The sequence below is a fragment of the Myxocyprinus asiaticus genome, chromosome 10 (genome assembly GCF_019703515.2).
Source record: "Myxocyprinus asiaticus isolate MX2 ecotype Aquarium Trade chromosome 10, UBuf_Myxa_2, whole genome shotgun sequence".
In the NCBI taxonomy this organism is placed as follows: domain Eukaryota; kingdom Metazoa; phylum Chordata; class Actinopteri; order Cypriniformes; family Catostomidae; genus Myxocyprinus; species Myxocyprinus asiaticus.
In genome coordinates this window covers 48,423,248-48,444,998 of record NC_059353.1, presented here as the reverse complement: position 1 = coordinate 48,444,998, position 21,751 = coordinate 48,423,248, and the positions used below count along the sequence as shown (strand labels likewise).

Genomic DNA, 21,751 nt, shown 5'->3' with positions numbered 1-21,751 from the left:
ATCTGATGGTATCATTCGGGCCGGGTAGGGTACCACAAGGTCTTGGGTACGGGTCGAGTTCGGGTTTCATTTTAAGGCCCGTGCAGACCTCTAGTGTAGACTTGATAGTGCTCTTACTTGTAGAATGTGCTCCTCTGCTTTCTGTTGGGTCTTGGCCTCTCCGACACCCGGTGAGGCAGTCAGGCCTAGTATCTGAGGGATCGGAACTGGACTTTTCTGCTGCTTCACCAGCTGTTGGTTCCGATGTTTCTGTTTTAGGTAGCGAATCATGATATGGTTATACACTCCGCCCTTCTTTGTGTGGTGGCATTCATCAATAACCATCAAGGAGAATTCTGTAAATACACAAGTGGAATCAGGATTAGAAAAGTTGAGTTTATTTGGCTCAGTTTGTTTGCATGATGCAATGCTGGTTGGTAAGTTGTTATAAGTGATTTTTAATGTGTTTCCAGGTGGTTGCTACTAGAGTGTTCTGGGTGGTTACTATGTGGTTGTTTAGTGCACTGGTTCCCAAACTGGGTGCTGGCAGGACTGGATAGGTGTGCTGCAAATTCTCTACCCAGTTTAAAATTTTAATAGACAAGAACAAGTACCAGAAGTGCCAAGAACTGACTCAATTCGGTACCTGCTATATTCAAACTAGGGCTGTGTTGATACAATCAAATATTGATATATTGCGATACTTTTTCTCATGATATTGTATCGATACTTAGATCCATTTATTGTGATATTTTCAGTTCTAGAGATGCTTCTATGAGGCATGAAAGAGACCGAAACTGATTCAGCACGAGTCACGGTTTCTCTCACGGACATGCTGGACCTCTCTCATGGGTTTGGATCTAGGGCCGGGCAAAAATATAGATTTTCTACTTAATCTTCATTTGTACGATGTCAATGTCAATTCTTTAAATGCTAAGATCGCTCTTTCTTTCTATCTGCAATCCCCAACAATCAGATGTGCGTAAATTCTTCCCATTTGCTACAAACAATTTCTGAGATTAGCCATATATCACACATAGCATGGATGCTGTAAATAAGCCATTCGACTAAACAAAAACTACTGTCAAAATCCATGTCACAAGTCTTAAAGGGACAGTACCGTTTTAGCACTTGTTCTACATATCCAAGTAAATACTAGTAAATAGTACACATTAGGCATGTAAACAACAAACATGTAACGGTATACTGTATATACGCAATATAATATATGCATTTTCAATACATCATGTTTATTGATGTAATACACGGACTACATTTTTAAAAATGATGAACTGCCCCAAAATGATGAAAAACTAACAATAAAATACAATTTGTAAAATTGATACTGTATGTCCGTAATTTAACAAGTTAGAAGGTCCCCTGTATAATGAATAACAGCATTAGCTGAAAGAGCATTTATTTCATACTGTATGTAAGCAAAATGGACATTATATCTGAACTATACCAAAATTAATTGAAATTATTCAATTAAGCGAATTAAGCGAAATTGAATCATGATATTGTGATGTATCATGATATATCGAATAGTGACGTGTATTGCAATACGTATTAGGTCGAGAGGTGGCTGGTGATACCCAGCTCTAGTTCAAATGCTCACATGCATATGTCTGCTTGTGCTCTATAGAGCGCTCGTGTCTCGTGGTGAGTTCAGCTGCGTGCGTGAACATTTAAATGCGCTTAAAAATGGTCCTCTTGATGCGATATGAATGTAAACAAAGCTATTAATGTATTATGCAGACAGAATAAAATATCCAATCTGTGCAATGTGTAAATGCAGCCTAATAGACCTTAAAGGAAAATTCCGGGTTCAATACAAGTTAAGCTCAATCGGCATCATTTGTGGCATAATATTGATTAACACAAAAATCTATTTCAACTTTAACCCCTTTTCTTTAAAAAAAAATAAAAAAAAGCAAAAATCTGGGTTACAGTGAGGCACTTACAATGGAAGTGAATGGGGCCAATCTGTAAACGTTAAAATACTCACTGTTTCAAAAGTACAGCCACAAGACATAAACAATATGCGTGGTAACATGATTTTAGTGTGATTAAAATCACTTACTAACCTTTCCTGTGTAAAGTTATAGCCAATTTTACAACTTCATTGCCATGACAATGTAATGTCAACAAACCCTAAAATGACAGTAAAAATGATGAAAAAAAAAAAACTTTATTGCTCAAATAACACACAAGTTTTAACAGAAGAATTAACACAAGTGCTTTTATAAAATTATAAGCTTCACATTTCCAATTTTAAACCCTCCAAAAAATGGCCCCATTCACTTCCATTGTAAATGCCTCACTGCAACTTTGATTTTTGCTTTTTTGTGCTAATCAACATAATGCCATAAATGCTGTTGATTGAGCTTAACTTGTATTGAACCTGGTATATTCCTTTAATATTAATCAAACAACAATACTGAAAAGAAAAAGCACCCACTGCCCTTGGCTGGATAACTTCAGGAGCTTTAAGCCCAACACATTTCAATAACAGTTCTGCTTTTTAGTCAGACTCTGAATGTATTGAATCTGTATTAATGTATTAATGTTATGTATCTAATAATCACAGAGTAAAGATTATGTCAATAATTTATGAACCGGTAATTCTATTTTTCATTAGATTACTATTTTATTGTTTTTATTAGGGCTGTCAATTGATACAAATTTCTAATCGAATTAATTGCATGGTATGTCGATTAATCAAATTAATCGCAATTAATCACATACATAAATATTTGCTGAGAAAGCCCCTCAAATAACAATAATTCAATATTTAATGATTAAATAATTATAAATAGTTATTTATATATATATATATATATATATATATATATATATATATATATATATTATAAAAAATAATAATACAGAAAATTAAAACACATTACATTATTTTGGCACACAAGTCGAGCATTAAAAAAAGACAATACAAAATTTGGCTTCAGAATGCAATATATTGTTTATTTCCATATTATTTGAACATAAGCCAATAGTTGGTCTACAGTTCACACAATCCATTTTGCAATTGTATTTTTCAATCAGTCCGAGATTTATTTTAAGGACGCGTCAATGTACACCTGCGTCAGATGGACGCTTTTGGAGCGTCTTGGTTGTGTCTCGTGAGTGTGGTTTGTTCTCTGTATAAGCTGCTCGTTGCCTATACAGCGAGTTTCGCTTACTGCCCCCTGGAGAAAACAGGTAGTACTCCAAGCTTGAATTGCTCAGACATAAGGAATAATCCCTATTCAGGTCGTAATTGCGTTAATTTTTTTAACACGTTATTTTTTAATATAATTAATCGCACTCAATTAACGCGTTAAATTGACAGCCCTAGATTTTATTTCACAATATTTTGTATTGTTGCTGTTACTGAAAATGTAAAGCACTGATTACTGTTTTCTACTTTATTAATAGCCCTTGAATAATTACTTTAAAAACTTGAAGCAGTGTTTAGGAGAAACACTTGAAGGCTACATTATTTTAATTTAATTTGTTAATATTTGTTTTTAATTGCATATTTGTTTATGTATATATTTTTCAGTGTTTCAGGTGCTTTTGAAAAAAAAATATACTATACAGGAGTGATATAGTTTTAAAAAGTTTGGGAACCAATGTATTAGTGGCTCAAATTCAAAAGAGTCCATCCCCAAGTTTCTATGAAATTCTGGTCTCTAGATACGGCTCAGGGCCCTCTTTCAATCTAAGTCTATTGGATATTCAAAAATTATACTTGTATAAAAATAATTGCACAAGTCTCTTCAACAAGACTCCTCGACATCTCCATAGCACAACCGGTGTGGGTCTAGTTATGCATCAAAGTGTAATATTAAGTGTTAGCGTTTTGTTCAAATCTCAAACCCAAGTATGAGCAATAGCTAAAACCACTAATGATAAGAAAGCTAACAATCAAACCTTTGGTGCCGGGCCCCTTAAAAATGTTTTTTTTGTGTTCGGCCCTTTAAAATGACATTATTTGAAAGGAATATTTTGGGTATTAGTGCAACTGTACAGTCACATTCCTGAGAATGAGAGCTTTCATTTGATATATGATTTGTCTATTTAAGTGCTATTTTAAAGACTTTGATATTCATATTCATATTTCTACCACATAACCACTAGGTGGCGCTTATTTGCGACGGAGATGTTTAAGGCCTTATTTTGTTATATTAAGTAACATAAATGCAGAAGTGATGGTTATCTATGAAAAGTTCAGATTCCAAGCTTTCAAGCGATACCACATAAGCCTGACTTATGTATACGGGGACTTGAGCATTTTAAGCGTAAACTTTTTCGCAATATAGCGCCCCCCTTTGGACTTGCTGGCGGGTCCAAAGAGTTATTCATGTTAACTTGTATTAAACCCAGAACATTCCTTGAATTTTTTCATGGAAAGGTACGCAAAAAATGTTCCTATTCCCTGAGAGATATTACTGAAACAAGTGTTGTAAGATATCTCATCTGTCTCTGTAAACAGCAAACAAAAATTTTGCGTGTTTTCATAGTATTGTAGTTGCAGCGAATTATTGAGACTTACTGCCATTTTTAAGCCATGTTGTTCTTAACAGTTGTCAGTTGAGGGCGCTATTTTGCTGCTGTTGTTTTTAACAACTGTTTCTGCATGATGTCGGTCTCAATAAAGCTAATTTGGTATCTTTGGAGTGCAAGGTTTTGAAAAGAGGGGGCGTGGCTAATCCAACGGCTCAGTCTCATGGACGCAGAATGGCTAAAATCACTTACAGCACCTTTAAATATATTGGGCAAAACAGGTATGAATAAATACATAGTCTATACATAGATAAGAAATATACATTGAGAGAGGGGGAGTAAGAATAAGCTCTTGGTTATGTTGCGCAGCATGTGTTTCTAATCAAAAGGCGGGCAGCACACAACCCAATACTGCTGTACACCTCCAGTCCACGTCTCAGTTTACAGTAGTTTACTGTGCTAACTTCTAACGTCCCCCAGAGGACTTTGAAGAAAAAAAAAGGTGGGAGTCTGCATTTCACAGACCTGACAGAGGCGGTGGAGGAGAGATATTTGATGGGGCCACATTTTACAAATCAGTCTCGAAAGGTGCTGCCTGTTTGGCCCCTGAGGGCCAGACTAGGATATGCACTGGAGCTCAGAGTATGAGAAAATGACAGCAAATCTCAGCTGAATTTAAACCACTCATGCACCGATGGATGCAACAGACGTTTGGCCTGTGAACCAAACAAATTGAAATAAAAAAATAAAGGGTGTAAAAGCAAAATGGGGGGAAACAAACAGCATATGCCACAGAAGGGGAATTCCACCTTGTGGTGAACAGTGCCAGATAGACTCACAGGAGAGCTGGATCTGCCAGCAAAGACTGACAAAAAAAAAAAAATCGACTGTCACATGAAACCTCAAAGGAGGAGCTTTGGTCTCCTTTCAATTTCTAACAGAAGGTAAAGCCATTTCACTGGAGTCTATTGAAATAATTCTGTTAAAAGTCACTGCAGTATGTATTCAGAATGAAGGAAAGTGTGACGTACGTGATAAATTGATCCCATCCTCATCGCCGTTCTTGGCCTTGGCGAAAGAGTTTTCCAGAATCTGTGCCGTGCAGATGATGATGTCATTTTTCTCTACGATTTGTGGGAATGAGATCTTGAGCTGTGATGCTCCACTGACCCGTTCGACAGAGTACTGGTGCTGCAGAAACCTGCCAAACTCGGCCTTATAGTGCTGCTCAACCAGAGGGACCTGAGACAATTTGACACCAAAACAGAAAAATGGGTCACTGACAAATAAGGTTGTCGGAGGTGAAAAAGATTCATTTAATGATTTAAAAATGACTACTGTAATACTTTAGCATTCATACTAAGTGATTGTTAAGCTTTTCTGAAAGGTTGCTTGGGCATTGCTAGGGTGTTCTGTGTGGTTGCAAGGTGGTCTTTTATAAGGCTGTAAAATTAAAATTCTCATATTCGTCAAATGCATATTTTCTAATGCAAAAACTGCATTTAAATTTGAGATGTGTAAGGCACTGACGATGACTTTGTTGGAGGTCTTTGTCTGATGTGTGTTGCACTCTTATCAGCGTCTTGCAGCATAAGCAATGCATTTTAATATGCAGTGTCATGAAAGGAGATCAATTTTGAAAAGTTAACTTAATATGCTCAACATCACATTATCCGCTAAAAACATACGCCAATGCCAGTAAAAACACTGGAGACCATAAAACAGGCTTCCATTATGACTCGTTAAACACTTCCGCAATCAGGATAAAGGTGCATGGCGCCGTTAGACCGCGGCAACAAACTAAGCTAACACAGAATGATCTATTGAAGCGTTTCTTTTCTCGTTTAACTTTTTTACTTAAAATTTGTGAATATGAACTGGCTAAATCTTTTGGTATTATAATTTTTATGCACTTTATTTTCAAATGGAATGGACTTTTAACAGCCAGATATTTTCTTTGCCATAAACAAATATTTATTTGTTACATCCTCTTGTGGACTTTAGAGACAATGCTGATTTAAAAATCTGGGGATCACTGATGTCTTGTAGCTTTTTCCCCCCTAAATGAAATAATGTCTTTTAAATTTGAATATAATTCTAAAGTAATTCAATATAATTTGAATTTTAGCCATATTTAAGGCCAAAAAGTTAGTTGGATGGATGGATGGATGGATAGATAGATAGATAGAACGACAGGTAAATAGAAACGACAGGTCGATGAATGGATAAATAGAACAATGGAATGATAGATAGACAGACAGATAGATAGATAGACAGACAGATAGATAGATAGACAGACAGACAGAGAGACAGACAGACAGACAGATAGATAGATAGAATGACAGGTAAATAGAAACGACAGGTCGATGAATGGATAAATAGAACAATGGAATGATAGATAGACAGACAGATAGATAGATAGACAGACAGATAGATAGATAGACAGACAGACAGAGAGACAGACAGACAGACAGATAGATAGATAGCTAGCACTGTTAATGGTTAATATTCCTCTAAAGGGAAAAGACTATTTAGAGGACATCTTTAGGAACCCACTGTGGTGCTGAGTTGTAATTTTGCACCACACTTTAGCTGATGGGGATTTCCTACTTGGACTGACATGAAGGTTTACAATTCAAGAAGTGATTCAGCAGGACAAAATGTCCCTCTGTTGCTTCACCAAATGCATAAAAGCATCATCTGACTTCTGCTTTTGGAGAAATTTACCCTAAAAAGCCCTGAGCCAGAACATGTTGAGCTAATCAACTATTTCCTGAGTGGAAAGATTTATTACTCAGATGTTGCTATTTCATTGCTCAGAAGACTTTCTGGAGCTCTCAGTTCTTTCGTTTAAGAAGCAAGATTTCGTTTGTCTCAGATGTTTCCCCTAATATTCCTTAATGAGACAATTGTTGATATACAGTAAGAGCAGGGATGGAGCAAGAGCAAGATACTGAAAAATCCTACTCAAGTAAAAGTACTGTTACTTCCCAAAAAATGTAGTGTGAGTAAAAGTACCTGTCCTAAATACTACTCAAGTAAGAGTAAAAGAGTAGCTCACTTAAAAGTACTCATGAGTGAATGCCCCATTATAATAAACACTGTATGCTGCAATTTAAAAATGTAGCATACATACTGTAATTCACTTTCCCTTTTATGGCTGTTTTTCAGAAAGAATGAAAAATCTAGGTATTTTATAGGTATTTTGTGACTGCCAACTTTTAAAATACACCACTTATCTATAATGAAAACTAAATTAATGTGATTCTAAAAAATATTTATCAGCCGATATTAGCCTTTCGCCGATATATTATAGTCTGCGTATATTTTACCGATAAGCGCCGATATGAAAACTTTTTTTCAAAACATATAATGCGGAAAACAATGCTTTAGAATTGGTGTCATAGCGTAGTTTGTCCAGCAGAGCGCGCTCCGACTCCATTGTTTACAGAGCTGACTTTGAACTGACGGTGGCTCTGCAGACAGGGCGGAGTTCAGCGGTGTCATCACGGTAAGTTGTTTACTAGTTTGTTAAATACATACTGGAAACTTAATAAACAATGACCCCATCATTTTCCCTTTTCAATATAACTAATATAACGTTAACCTTGTCCTTGAGAACCATGTCTCTCATGTCTGTTTGCTGTTAGCCAGCTATAGTTTGTCAGTGCAGTCAGTAATGTAGCAGATTGAAAGGTAAACAACAGAGCATCTTTTTGCAGCTCAGCAGACAATGGTGCGGTGGTGGATTGTGTCTGTTGAGTGTTGATTTCACGCTATGTTATTACCTAGTTGGTGAGACACAATGCTGGAAAGTACAATAAACAACGTCTGTCTTTTACTCTCCATGACAACGAGCTTATAGCTAACTAGCTAATCACGTAGCTACTTTCATTGTTGTCAGCTGAGTGGAAGCTAATGTGTAATCATGTATTCACCAAACTGTTTTGTTCAGGATTCACAGTTTGGTACTCTCTTCAACCGAACAATTCCAGTCATTGCATTTATAAAATGTAATATTTAGAGGTTTTCCACCATTGAAAGTTTCCCCTGAACTTGTATAGCAGAATACGGTGTAACACCGCTGCCACTGTTTATCTTGACTCGGCAGTATTAATATAGTCAGCATTTGACTGATACTAAACAGTACTGATGTTTATTTAGCTATTTATTTTATTTTTATTTATTCTTTATTTTCTCAGTGTTCATTTCTAGAATTTGTTGACAATGTATAATAATAATGTCAAATATTCTTTGATAAAAATATTTGTTTAAGAAAGCAGCCTTCCGAGTACCTTTGCATAGACATATCGGTCAGTGCACAATCCATATAGAAAAGGTCTGTTTTCATTCCAGCTCAAAAATTTAATATATCGGCCACCATATCGGTAATCGGTGAATTTTCCCCCTCTAAAATTGGTATCGGTCTCAAAAATCCCATATCGGTCGGGCTCTACTCTAAACACTCGAATACGTTTATGTATTTGGCAGATGCTTTTATCCAAAGCGACTTACAGTGCCATTATTACAGGGACAATCCCCCTGGAGCAACTTGGAGTTAAGTGCCTTGCTCAAGGACACAATGGTGGTGGCTGTGGGGATCAAACCAACAACCTTCTGCTTACCAGTTCAGTGCTTTAGTCCACTACGCCACCACCACTCCGCCGTGTAAGAGTGTTTGGTCAAATTCTCATGCATTTAAGGTTTAAGAGGTTGCTATCATTTTATTTCTGCTTACATTAGTTTTAGGACCAGAACTAATCAGAATTTTTATTTTTTCACTTATTACTAATAATAATGTTTATAATATTGACACAACAATAAATGTGAGTCAGATATGTCAACTGACAAATTTGTGGTTGATACACTAAAAAATGTTCCTCACAAAAGTAAGATTTAAACAAATTGATAAAATTAGATTTATTTATTTAAATATGCTTAACTTTGCTAGCATAAAATAAGTTCAGTTAATGCCGGAGCAAATGTCAACCCGGTCTCATGAGAAGTTGTAATAATAGTATGAGATGGTACAAAATCATACAAAAACATGCGATGCAAACAAATGAACTATGTTATGATGATTTTAACCCTGTTTAAATCATGCTTTTAATAGGAAAATAACTTTTTGCTTGAACATCAGGGTTTGGAATGAAATGAGAGAAGTGTATTACAGTACATTAGTCATTTGTATTGCATAAAAAATTATTTTGTTCACAGACGTTTCCTGTCTCAAAATAAAGTGTTGGATAGAAGGCTAGCTAAAATGTGATGTCTGTATTGGCTCGATTTTAAATTCTGTGTTTTGACTGATTGGTCTAAAAGTCTTATCTTTTCTGTCATCTTGCCCAATTTATTACTAGTTGTCATAGACTGTGTTGGCAAATATAGTTGCTTTGCCATTTACTAAACTGTATTGTTTTAAACTTATTTAGTTAATTTTAACTAAATTGTTCACATTTATACTTTTTTTTATTATTATTATTTGAAGCAGTGCAGCACCTTGTTAACCAGAACAGCAACTTTCCCAGGTTCTCCCATGCGCCTCTTTCTCTCCAAATGTTCCTTAGTGATGTACACGGCAACCCTGGTTTTCCCACTCCCTGTTGGGAGGCAGATGATGATGTTCTTGCCCTCCAGAGCCGGTCTCGCCACTTCCATCTGATAGTCACGCAGAACAATGTCCCGCTGTCTCGCTGAGACAGAGAAACAGAAAAAGAGGTCAGGATACAGTCCATAAATCATAATCCTGCAATTAGACAGTTCAACTATTGCAATTACAGCTGTTTTTTGTTTTTTTGTCCCCTACCACGGCTCAAATAACATCGTTGTTTATTAAGTCACCCACTGTAATACTGTAACTGCTTTCATTCAGACTGTCTGTGTGCCTGCTGATTCTCTGTGTGCTTGTACGCTTCTGTATAGACTAAAAAACATTTAATTTACTAAAAGAAACCCGGTCTGACTCAGTCTGGGTTAACTCAGCCAGTGAAGTAGGTTTGCGTGTTTTTGTTTATTTAAATGCCTCGATGTGGAAACTCGTATTTAAACATTGCCAGGATTTAAACATTTGTTTAGTCTGTTAGTTAACATGGAAGCAATAAAAAAAATTGAGATATTCCCCAGAGTAATGTTTTATTGCTCAGAGGTTGCTCTTTCATAGTTTAGATGACTTTTGAAACTCTTAAGGAGTCTTTTTGTCAAAAAACTTTAGCAAAAGTTTCAGTCTTCTCTCCATTTAATCTCACAGCTCTCTATTAGAAACATTTGAGATTTAAAAGAAATGTTTTTTGAGATCTAGTTTGTAATTTTCTTTCATACGGGCCCCCTCCTTCATGTGACTTAGTCTTAAAGGTCTTAAATAGTCTTAAATAGCATGTGTTTGCAATCCAGAGGACTGGCTGTTCCCCATACTCTTAAGCACTGTGAGTGTACGGAACATATTCTGAATGCTAATGTGGTTACAGGTCGCTGAAGAGATCCAACTCAACCACAGGGAATCGAATACTTGTGTTTTAACTAAATAAATGAGTTAAATCTGTCACTCGCTTTATATTTCAGTCAGACTAAAACAATAATGCATCTTTTTTAAATGTTATGTAATCGTACCAATCTGATATTTGCGAAGTCGTACTAACAGACCTAGATAATGCAATTGTAGCTCGGCTTCGTCCAGTATGCATACACGTTAATAGGAGAATAATTGGCCTTGCGTTGACGCACCACCTCAGCTGACGTCCTTCAAATATTTGATTAGGCATTGTGGCATGTATACTTGGACAGATTAAGACTGTAGCTCAACTATGCAAAAATCCACTGTTGTTTGATTGTAACCGTGCATGTAAACGTGCTGAATTTAAATTCCTGAGTAAAATTTTTCAACATGCTGGGCCCTTTTTAAGAGCGCTAGCGCTATGTGTTAAGTCATATGCGCAAAGTGAATGGGCATGGTCATGTAGTTTTGGTATTTTCATGCAAACGTGTGCTAAGTCAAGGCGCAAGTGGACTGTCGAAATTGCACACGCAACGCACTAATGTGCTGGGTCAAGTGCAGTTTAATTCTGAGGTTCTTCTCCAGTTATTCCACCGTCTGCGTGCTGTTATATAGCCCATTCCCTGTCAAGTACCAGCAATATAAACAGAGACAGCACATTCATAAGAAGTTGATTGTGTAAATTAATTCTGTATGCAAGTTTTTTTTTGGGGGGGGGGGGGGGGGGTGTTGTATGCACTTCACTTTTACTGTCGATTTTGCTTTAAAATTTAGATTTATTTATTGAAACATGAAAAACTGTCTAAATTCAAATTACATTTCAAACTAAATGAAAATATAATTAAAATAACATGGTAAAAAACTAAAACAAAACGTCTTAGCGCAATGACCTATTTCTCAGGAATATAGCAAATTGCGCTTTGCGCCACTTCATTAACATACAATACACCCGCAGTTTGCGCGCATACACCCACAGATAGCACAAACACTCCCACCCACGCCCACCTGTGCTTTGCGCTGGCACGAAAAAATTGCCCTTAGAAGTACAGCTCTCACACTAATGTCATGCGAATCTCTGTTCAGAACACTTGGACTGTTATTCTTGTTGTTTATAATTATATGTGACATTCCTACAAAATTACTCGATCTGTGTGAGCTTTTCTACGAGCATGTACAATCGGATTGTTAAGCTAATAGCATGTTTGGCAGATTGTTTTTTTAAAAATAACTAACATTTGGGGACCTGGGTATCTCAGCGAGTAAAGACGCTGACTACCACCCCTTGAGTTCGCGAGTTCGAATCCCAGGGCGTGCTGAGTGACTCCAGCCAGGTTTACTAAGCAACCAAATTGGCCTGGTTGCTAGGGAGGATAGAGTCACATGGGGTAACTTCCTCGTGGTCACTATAATGTGGTTTGCTCTCGGTGGGGCATGTGGTGAGTTGTGCGTGGATGCCGCGGTGGACGGCGTGAAGCCTTCACATGCGTTATGTCTCCGCGGTAACTTGCTCAACAAGCCATGTGATAAGATACGCATTGACGGTCTCAGACGCGGAGGCAACTGAGATTCATCCTCCCCCACCCGGATTGAGGCGAGTCACTACGCCACCGTGAGGACTTAGAATGCATTGGGAATTGGGCATTCCAAATTGGGGAGGAAATCATAAATAAATAAATAAATAAACTAACATTTGGTCAACAGTCACGTGCAATCTGGAATTACTTAGTCTTGTGAACCAGACCTTTTGCAGGGCTCCAGACTAATAAATGACTGTGGAGCCAGTGCCTCATAAAAGGAAACTTTTATTATCCAAATGGCTGTTTTTAATTGCCAAATTACAGAATTGCTTGATTTAGATGGTTGTTCAGAAGCAAGATAGAAAGCAGAAGAAAAGATAGATAGATGATAACCGATTATTCGGCCAATAGTTTTGACTTTTAAAAATAACCTTGATTGTGTGGAGCAGTGCACGCTTATTCATTACGCGTGACACATGTCCCAGGCATAATAAACACGGGAGCGGATTTACTATATGGAGAATGGAGACTTCACCTGCAAGCGGTGAGCCAAGTGTGGGAGAGAAACAGGCAAGCTGCCGTATCTCTTCACATTGCATAAAAACACTCACTGACTTTTATCTGAACCACTGTCAAAAGTGAAACCACGCGATAGAGACCCGGCTTGTTCGCGATAGAGACAGTTTTGAGATTTTAAACTTCAGCATTCAATATGTTTTAGATCTGTATGTTTAGTTTCTGATAATGCATTGGCAATGTACACTTAAGTTTATCTTGTCAATAAAGCTCGATATAAATGGAATCAGCCTCTTTGATCCGAATGTTTAAAACGTCTACTGTAAAAGGCCAGAAGATTTTGCCCAACTTTTAATTACAGCATGTCCACTGATTTTATGGCATGTAAACATGTTCTTGTATCAAAGATTTATACCTTTAAACTTTTAATTGTAAACATTGGAAATACACTGGGGACTCTTATTTTGAAATGTCTGCGCTCCCAGCTGCTCACACAAATAAAGCAAACAAAATATGAACTCTTACAATCATTTGCAGTGTATTCCAATTTAAGTGAACATTTTCATATACCAAAATGAGCAGTAATTCTTCAACCGTAACTCATCAGCTATGGCATGTTATAAATGTCTGGTACGTAATTCAGTAGTCAGTTGTGAACTCCCTGACAGCTGATTCACTACGAAAGTGACTCTGATTTAAACTGCTAACCAGAGCTCCTGAGTTCAAACTAGTTTTGTGAACCTTTTCAGCTGATTCATTAAAAAAGATCTGGTTCAAAAGAGTCATTTGTCCACGAATCGGTCATCATGGCTCACCCTGTGTTCTATCAAAAGAAAGGTGATATCTGAGGAAGCCGCATATGAACGGACACCAAGTGTTCCCGACTGTCGCCCCCAATGGCGACTAGATTTTAAATGATTTTATTGTCACATTTGTGACCATTTTAGTTTCCAACTGGAGCCCTGTTTTGACTACGGCATAAAGTCTGATTCGCATTGAAGCTTATTTACGCCCAGTTAGACAGGAAGAGATATTTCTGCCATTTCCTCTCTCTCTATATAGACCATGACCTGACCCATATGTGATCACTTCAGTATGCACTCAAAAGCTATTGCATACTAGCAGCAGGCCTTGGTCTGGAAAATGTGTCTTTGCTGCACTGCGAGTGGGAATATTTCCCCGACAGTGAGGGTGATTTAGCATTTTCTTTGGGGGACGGGACGGGTGAAATTTGTGTGGTTGAGAGCTGAAAGAGCACCAATGAGAATGTGACCAGTGACCGCAGAACATAACTTTTTCCATTCTTTCTCTTTATAATAATAACTCTCTGAAAATAATTTCCTGTGAGTTAATTGCTCGCAGTGACATCTGTGGATTAGGGGTCATTATAAGTATTGTATAAAACAATTAAACCACAAAGAAGCTGAAGAGTTAAAGTGTCTTTCTCTTTTTCAAAGAGTGAACCAGCCAGTAAATTATAGTGTAATGTGGTAAAAACTGTAAATTTCAAAGGCATGACTAGTGTTAAAGTAGGGTTAATTTTAATAACTTTATTACAATAAGGTTATGTGGAGTTATTTCAGTTCAAATGGAGTTACTAATTTCAAGGTTCCCTTACATTTTCACCAATTAATTTGACTTTTCCATTTGCTCATTACTGAATACTTTTTAAAGGGATAGTTCATCAAAAAAACTACAATTCTGTCATTTATTTACTCACCCGTATGTCGTTCCTAACCTGTATGACTTTCTTATGCAGAACACAAAAGATGTTTTAATGAATATCACTGTCTGTCTTTTCGATACATTGGCAGTGGATAGTGACTCGCCTTTAAAGCCTAAAAAAGGACCCAAAAGTATCATAAAAGTAGTCCATGCAACTTGTGCATCATATTCTGAGTATTCTATGATAGGTTTTGGTGAGAATTAAAAAAATATCTATTTTTCAGTGAAAATGTTGATGTCTGCTGCACGTTCACGAGCGCTATTGGAGAAAGCCGCTTATAGTGGCATGTGTGTTCATGCGAGAACATGCATTGTTTAGTTGTTTTTGTATTTCGCATAAGAAAGTAAGTCGTGGATTTGGAACAACAGAAGTTTCTTTTTTTAATTTCTGTCTAAGTAGGCATTTCTTCACCAAAATAAGATGCAAACTGGACCAGACTTTATGTCGACTTGTCAAAACTGTACTGTACTGTACTATAATGTAACTGTACCTGATTGATCAACATCCTCTGTGAGATCTTCCTTCTCTTCCTCCACTCCCTCTTTGTACATGTCAACCTCTGAAAGAAAACGTATGCATTGCTGTTAGTTGTGGCACCCCGGTGCAAATGTCTTCGGCCAGAAACATACTCTACACAAGTACGCAAACACAGTCGTGAATATTTGTCACATTGCAAGAATGCTGTCATGTTGAACAAATTTAACTTGCGTCCTTGCGTTACTGTGGTGGTAACAATCCTCAGTACAGTTTTGTTTAAGATCAAATAAATTGTGAGCCTTTTTAATGCAGTTTAAAAAAATTTTTTTATAATAATAATTTGAGCTATCCATACAAACTATACTTCTAGGCAGGGGTTAAATTGGGCTGGAACAATACGGAATGGTGTTCCAGCACCTTACAGTGGCAAGAAAAAGTATTTGAACCCTTTGGAATTAGCTGGTTTTCTGCATTAATTGGTCATAAAATGTGATCTCATCTTCATCAAAATCACAAGTATAGACAAACACAATGTGCTTAAGATAACAACACACAAACAATTATCATCTTTATTTAACATATCCCACTAAACATTCACAGTGCTGTGGAAAAGTAAGTGAACCCTTGTATTTAATAACTGGATGATCCTCCTTTGGCAGCAATAACCTCAACCAAGCGTTTCTGGATTAGACCTGCACAACATTCAGAATGAATTGTGGACCATTCTTCCTTACAAAACTGCTTCAGCTCAGCCATATTCTTAGGATGTCTGGTGTGAACGGCTCTCTTGAGGTCATTCCACAGCATCTCTATTGAGTTAAGGTCTGGGCTCTGAATGGGACACTCCAAAAGGTGGATTTTCTGTTTGTGAAGCCATTCTGTAGTGGATTTACGTCGATGTTTAGGGTCATTGTCCTGCTGCATCACACAACTTCTACTGATCTTCAGCTGGTGCACAGCCACTCTGACATTATCCTGTAGGATATCTTGATAAACTTGGGAATTAATTTTTCCCTCGATGATGGCAAGCTGTCCAGGCCCCGAAGCAGCAAAGCAGCCCCAAATCATGATGCTTCCTCTGCTGTACTTCAACATTGGGATGATGTTTTTATGTGGGTATGCGGTGCCCTTTTTATGCCATACATAGTGCTACCGGTTCTTCCCAAGCAATTCAACCTTAGTTTTTATCAGTCCACAAAACATTTTCCCAGTAGCTTTGTGGAGTGTAATGGTGGTCTTTGGCAAACTTCAGGTGCATAGCGATGTTTTTGTTGGAAAGCAGCGGCTTCCTTTGTGGTGTTCTGCCATGGACACCATGCCTGTTTAATGTTTTCTGTATAGTAGACTCATGAACAGAGATGTCAACCAGTTCCAATGATTCCTTCAAGTCTTCATCTGTCACTCTAGGGTTCTTTTTTGCCTCATTGAGCATTCTGCGGTGTGCCCTTTGAGTCATCTTGGCTGGACGGCCACTTCTAGGGAGAGTAGCCACAGTACTGAATCATCTCCATTTATAAACAATTTGTCTAACTGTGGACAGATGAATATCTAAGCTCTTCAAGATAACTTTGTAACACTTTCCAGCTTTATGCAAAGCAACAATTCTTGATCGTCGGTCTTCTGAGATCTCTTTTTGTGTGAGGCATGGTCCACGTCAGCAGATGCTTCTTGTGAATAGCAAACTCAAAATGTTTGAGTGCTTTTTATAAGTCAAAGTAGCTCTAACCCACACCTCCAATCTCGTTTCATTATCTGGACGCCAGGTTTACCAACTCCTCACTCCGATTAGCTTTTGTTGACGTCATTAGCCTAGGGGTTCACATACTTTTTCCAACCTAAACTGTGAATATTTGAATAATGTATGAAAAATGTAAAAGAACAATACAATAATTTGTGTGTTATTAGTTAAAACAGATTGTGTTTGTTCATTATCGTAACTATGATGAAGATCAAACCAGATTTTAAGACAAATCAATACATAAATGCAGGTAATTCCAAAGGGTTCACATACTTTTCTTGCCACTGTATAAATAAAGAAAAAGAAAAAATATTATTGTAGTTTTTTCCCTTTTGGAAATGTTTGATTTCTAGGAAATATACAATGAGATCAACTAGTAAAAGTGCTTCCATTTAATTAAAAATTGTATTATTATTATTAATAATCATTAAATAATATTATTATATTTGTATAACAATTTGAGTAAAAGGTTGAAAAATGTACATGCATGTTATCATTTCTATGTAACAAATACTAAGAAATTCTGAAATTCATGTAGAGTATATTGAGCCTTTTACTACACTATGTGTATAATTAGTGAGGAATAATAGGCAATCATTTGTGAAAAATCACAAAGTTTAGGGTTAAATCCCAATTTAACCCCTGCTTATAGTGATATGACTTATATTTTTGGTAGCACTATCCTTTTAATCTTGTATTACTCAAAAGTTGCAGTGAAAGGGAAAGCTTCAGATTTTCACCTTCATTTTCAGCGATTGAGACAGTAGATGCCTCCAAACCACTGCTGTCCACACTGCTGTTCAAATCCTCTGATAAAAGCGAGTTATCTGCGGAGAGAGTGAGCGAGGGCGTAGAGTCATTCATGTTCGTTTCTGTCGGGGCAGCCATACACACTTGTTCACTCTCCTCAACAGTGCTGGACTCGTAGGTTTCAACTGACATGACCTCTGTAAAAAAAACAGATAATCAATACAGTTCAAATCTACAGCGCCACTGCAAAAGACATGTCCTAAAGTGAAAATCGCTGGGATATAAATACAAACTAACATTGGCGTATCCAGGCTAGAAATGAGTAGAACTCGGTGGCATTTGACCTCAGCTGGTTTCCTGTTTCAAACTACTGTTTTTTCAAGGAGATACTGTGACATTTTAATGAGGAAACACCAATTATTTATCAGTCCCTGGACATTTAGTGTGCAGAAATGTCCTCTGTATGACCTCACCATCTTCATTACCGGGCTCTCCCCGCAGCTGCCGCGCCAGGTCGTGGTGTTCCGTGTCCTCCAAGGCCTGAAGGAATTTGGAAAACCAGCCAGTTTCATTTTTCACCAGTCTTGTCAGGAGCAAACGGGCTCCACCTATGTTGCCTTGATTCTCAGTAGCAGTCATAATCTACAAGAGTGATAATAAACAAATAGTGAATGAGTTTTACAAATAGAGAATTAATCAAACTGAACAGAATGACACAGACAGACACCGTAGAGACAGACAGGCACACAGACAGGTTATATACAGTCATTAAGGGTCATTCCTGTTATGCAGTAGCCAAACTTTTCTGTAACTTATAAAAATGAATATGGAAGTCTATTTATATAAAAAGTTAAAACAGACTTCCAGAAATGTGCTATTGGTCAAGCTCAGGCACCTACACTAGTGATTAAAACTTGATTGTTTACATACTGTAAGGCCAAGTGAAAGTGATGTTACAAGAGGCAGGGAAAGGCAAAGGGACAAATCTATAAATTGGTTACCACTTTTTTTTTATTATTATTATTTTGTTTAAAGTAAGGGAAAAATGTAGCAACAACTGGAGATTTTATTTTATAAGTTAACGCATAACACCCAGAGACATGGAAAATATGGCAAAACAAAAGTAGTGGATCGACCTAAAACAAAAGTAAAAATTATTTCATTAACACTTTACAATAAGGTTTTATTTGTAACTGTTAGCAATAAACAATAGATATGTACAGTACTTACAAAACAGCACTTGGTTAATCTTGGTTAATGTTAAAATATTTTTTAACATTAAAAGTTGTTATAAATTAATGCATTATGAATTAACATGAACAAACAATGAACAACTGTAAATATATAAATTAACATCAACCAATAATACATTTTTTAAAAAAATTCAGTCATTGTTTACTCACCCGTGTTGTTATAACTCTATATGACTTTCTAAAGACAAAGGGAGAAATTATGAAACAAATTTGTGCTCTGTGATGTCATACAATGGCAGTTTATGGTGACCACCTCTTCAAGCTTCAAAAGAACACAAAAGTATAATTCAGAAGTCTAATAAATTATTCCATGAGACTCATGATTGTTATGAAAGTATACGATAAGGTTTGATGAGAAACAAACTGAAATCGAATGTATTATTTAGTGAAACTGTTGACCGACCGTTGATCTCCTGTGCGTGTTCATGATAGGGCACGAGAGCAACAGTTCACGCAGCCCCCTCGAGATATTGGGGCGTTCAAGGGAAAACTCGTTTTACATAAAAACAGGTCCTCCACAGTGATAGTGACAACAGAACACAACACAGCTGCACACAAAACAGAGAACAGAACTTACCAAACATGTCTGAAGAGTTTGTAGTCAAAGAATTGATGCATTTCTGTGCCCAGCCTTATTTTTTGAATGGAGTACTCGGAAATGAAACAGAAACATAGAGGAGGCTACAGGCAGCCACAGTCATACCGTGTCCTAACCTGATAGCAAACGACACAAGATAAAAGGTATATTTTCTATGGAAATCAGAGTTTTTGTCCTAACCAGCTGTGATGAGCAACGGTCCATTCTATCGCTCGATCGTTTTCTATTTTCAGCATCGCACGGGTAACTCCGTTCACTGTAAACTGGTCCAAAAACCTAAAAAAAAAAAAAGAAAAAAGAAAAAAAAAAAGGCTGGGCATAGAAATGCATCAATCCTTCGACTACAAACTCTTCAGACATGTGTAGTAAGTTCTGTTCTCTGTTTTGTGTGCAGCGGTGTTGTGTTCTGTTGTCACTATCGCTGTGGCGGACCTGTTTTTAGATAAAATGAGTTTTCGCTTGAACGCCGGTCAACAGTTTGACTAACTAATACATTAGATTTCGGTTTGTTTCTCATCAAACCTTATCGTATGCTCTCATAACAATCATGAGTCTCATGGAATAATTTATTAGACTTCTGAATTATACTTTTGTGTTCTTTTGAAGCTTGAAGAGGTGGTCACCATAAACTACCATTGTATGACATCACAATTTCTCCTTTTGAGTAATGAAAAAGAAAGTAATTTAGGGTTATAACAACACAGGGGTTAGTAAACAATTACTGAATTTCCATTTTTGGGTGAACTATCCCTTTCAGTGTCACCATTCTTTAAAATGCACCCCTTTGTTCACTTAATTGTGCTATTGTGATAAAGTATATCTAATATGATTTCCATCTGCAATTGTGAAGGACATGCAATTGTACATTTATCCAATGTATCAAGACATATATCATGGGAACTTTAAAATGTACTACATAGTAGAAATGACACCATTATTTTGGAAGGCATCCACAAGTATCTAAGAAATATAAGCATTTCAAACTTAGGGTGAGAAATTGTCTATGGCTGTGTGGTTTATGACGGCCTCTACTGTTCATCCTTTGCTATCACATAAACAAAATCAACTGAGTGCACCCTTTTAGGGGCCGTTCACAACGAACGCGTTCTTGCGTTTTGTTTTTCTTTGTAAACAGAGTTAGCCGGACATAGAAAAACAGAGCAGACACAAAAACGTGTTCGATGTGAACGGCCCCTTATTCTGCATTCTGTAGTATAAGATTATTTTACCACGTTTACTATAAGATTTGATATTATATATAGCATCTGCTGACATAATATCGTAGTTATAAGTACATACTGAATGCAAAATTACTCACATTTTCCTGGTCTTCCTGTGTTAAGAGCCCCAGTGAGCAGCAGTGCACACACACGTCCCGTGTTTTCATATTGAACAGAGTCAAGCGCATCAGATCAATGAGCCGAACACAGCTGTCATTCTCGGCTTCTTCCGAGGGATCCGGTGGGTTGTTCTTCACATAATTTGCTGCATTTTTGCATCCAACCGTTTCCAGTGCATCGATCAGTTCTCTCGTCCAGCCTTTATTGCCGTTATGTGATTTAACAATTTCATCAATAAGAACCGACACCGCGTTTATATTCCCGTCCGCACGTAACTTGGCTTTGATTCGCTCCTTCTGATCCGGTTCGAGGAAACTCAACAGATCAAGAACCGGCTCGACTCGGATGAGCTGCCTCAGTCGATCTCTGAAGCCGTTGAGAACATGAAGCGCGTTGTCTTGATCACAACTCATTTTTTAAAATACAGGACTAAGTTAGATATCGCTAAAGGACTAGATACCGTCAGCATTCACCGAACAGGGGTTTGACTGGGGTTTTATGGCTTACTTTCGGTTTCGATTCTCTGCTCGGTTTCCAAACGTCATCACTCCTATTTCGTGTGTGTGTGTGTGTGTGTATATATATATATATATAATGATTTCGTATGAATTTTATTTCCTATAAATTTATTTATATAATAAATTAGATATGTATATATTATAAATTATATACACATATTTTATTATATATTGTTTATTTTCTTATACATTTATTCCATATACGTATTTGTATATATTTCCTATTTCGACATCAAAATGTATTATTTTTTTTTACTAAAAAAAAAAAAAAAAAAAAAAAACTGAAACATTTATAAAATTGTTCCCTGCTATGCTGAGAAAAATAAAATAAAAAAATACAGTA

The 21,751-nt window shown here is 36.9% G+C and overlaps 1 protein-coding gene across 5 annotated transcripts in view; it reads right to left on the bottom strand.

Annotated features, from left to right (window-relative positions):
- Positions 1 to 21,411, bottom strand: part of LOC127447638 (interferon-induced helicase C domain-containing protein 1-like) — a 45,338-nt gene extending 23,927 nt beyond the window's left edge. For 3 of the 5 annotated variants that reach the window (XR_007898403.1, XM_051709587.1, XM_051709586.1), the window contains exons 1-7: positions 20,869 to 21,411; positions 18,173 to 18,341; positions 17,690 to 17,896; positions 15,225 to 15,293; positions 9,985 to 10,178; positions 5,517 to 5,727; positions 118 to 335 (exon numbers count right to left, since the gene is read on the bottom strand). Coding sequence is in view for 4 of the 5 variants with exons in the window: in XM_051709587.1 (XP_051565547.1) it covers positions 118 to 335; positions 5,517 to 5,727; positions 9,985 to 10,178; positions 15,225 to 15,293; positions 17,690 to 17,896; positions 18,173 to 18,341; positions 20,869 to 21,303 (1,503 nt within the window). In the remaining variant the exon portion in view is untranslated. Of the gene's footprint in view, positions 1 to 117; positions 336 to 5,516; positions 5,728 to 9,984; positions 10,179 to 15,224; positions 15,294 to 17,689; positions 17,897 to 17,996; positions 18,084 to 18,172; positions 18,342 to 20,868 lie in introns of those variants that run through there. The other 2 variants (XM_051709589.1, XM_051709590.1) reach the window with 2 other exon arrangements.
- Positions 21,412 to 21,751: the final 340 nt, after the last annotated feature.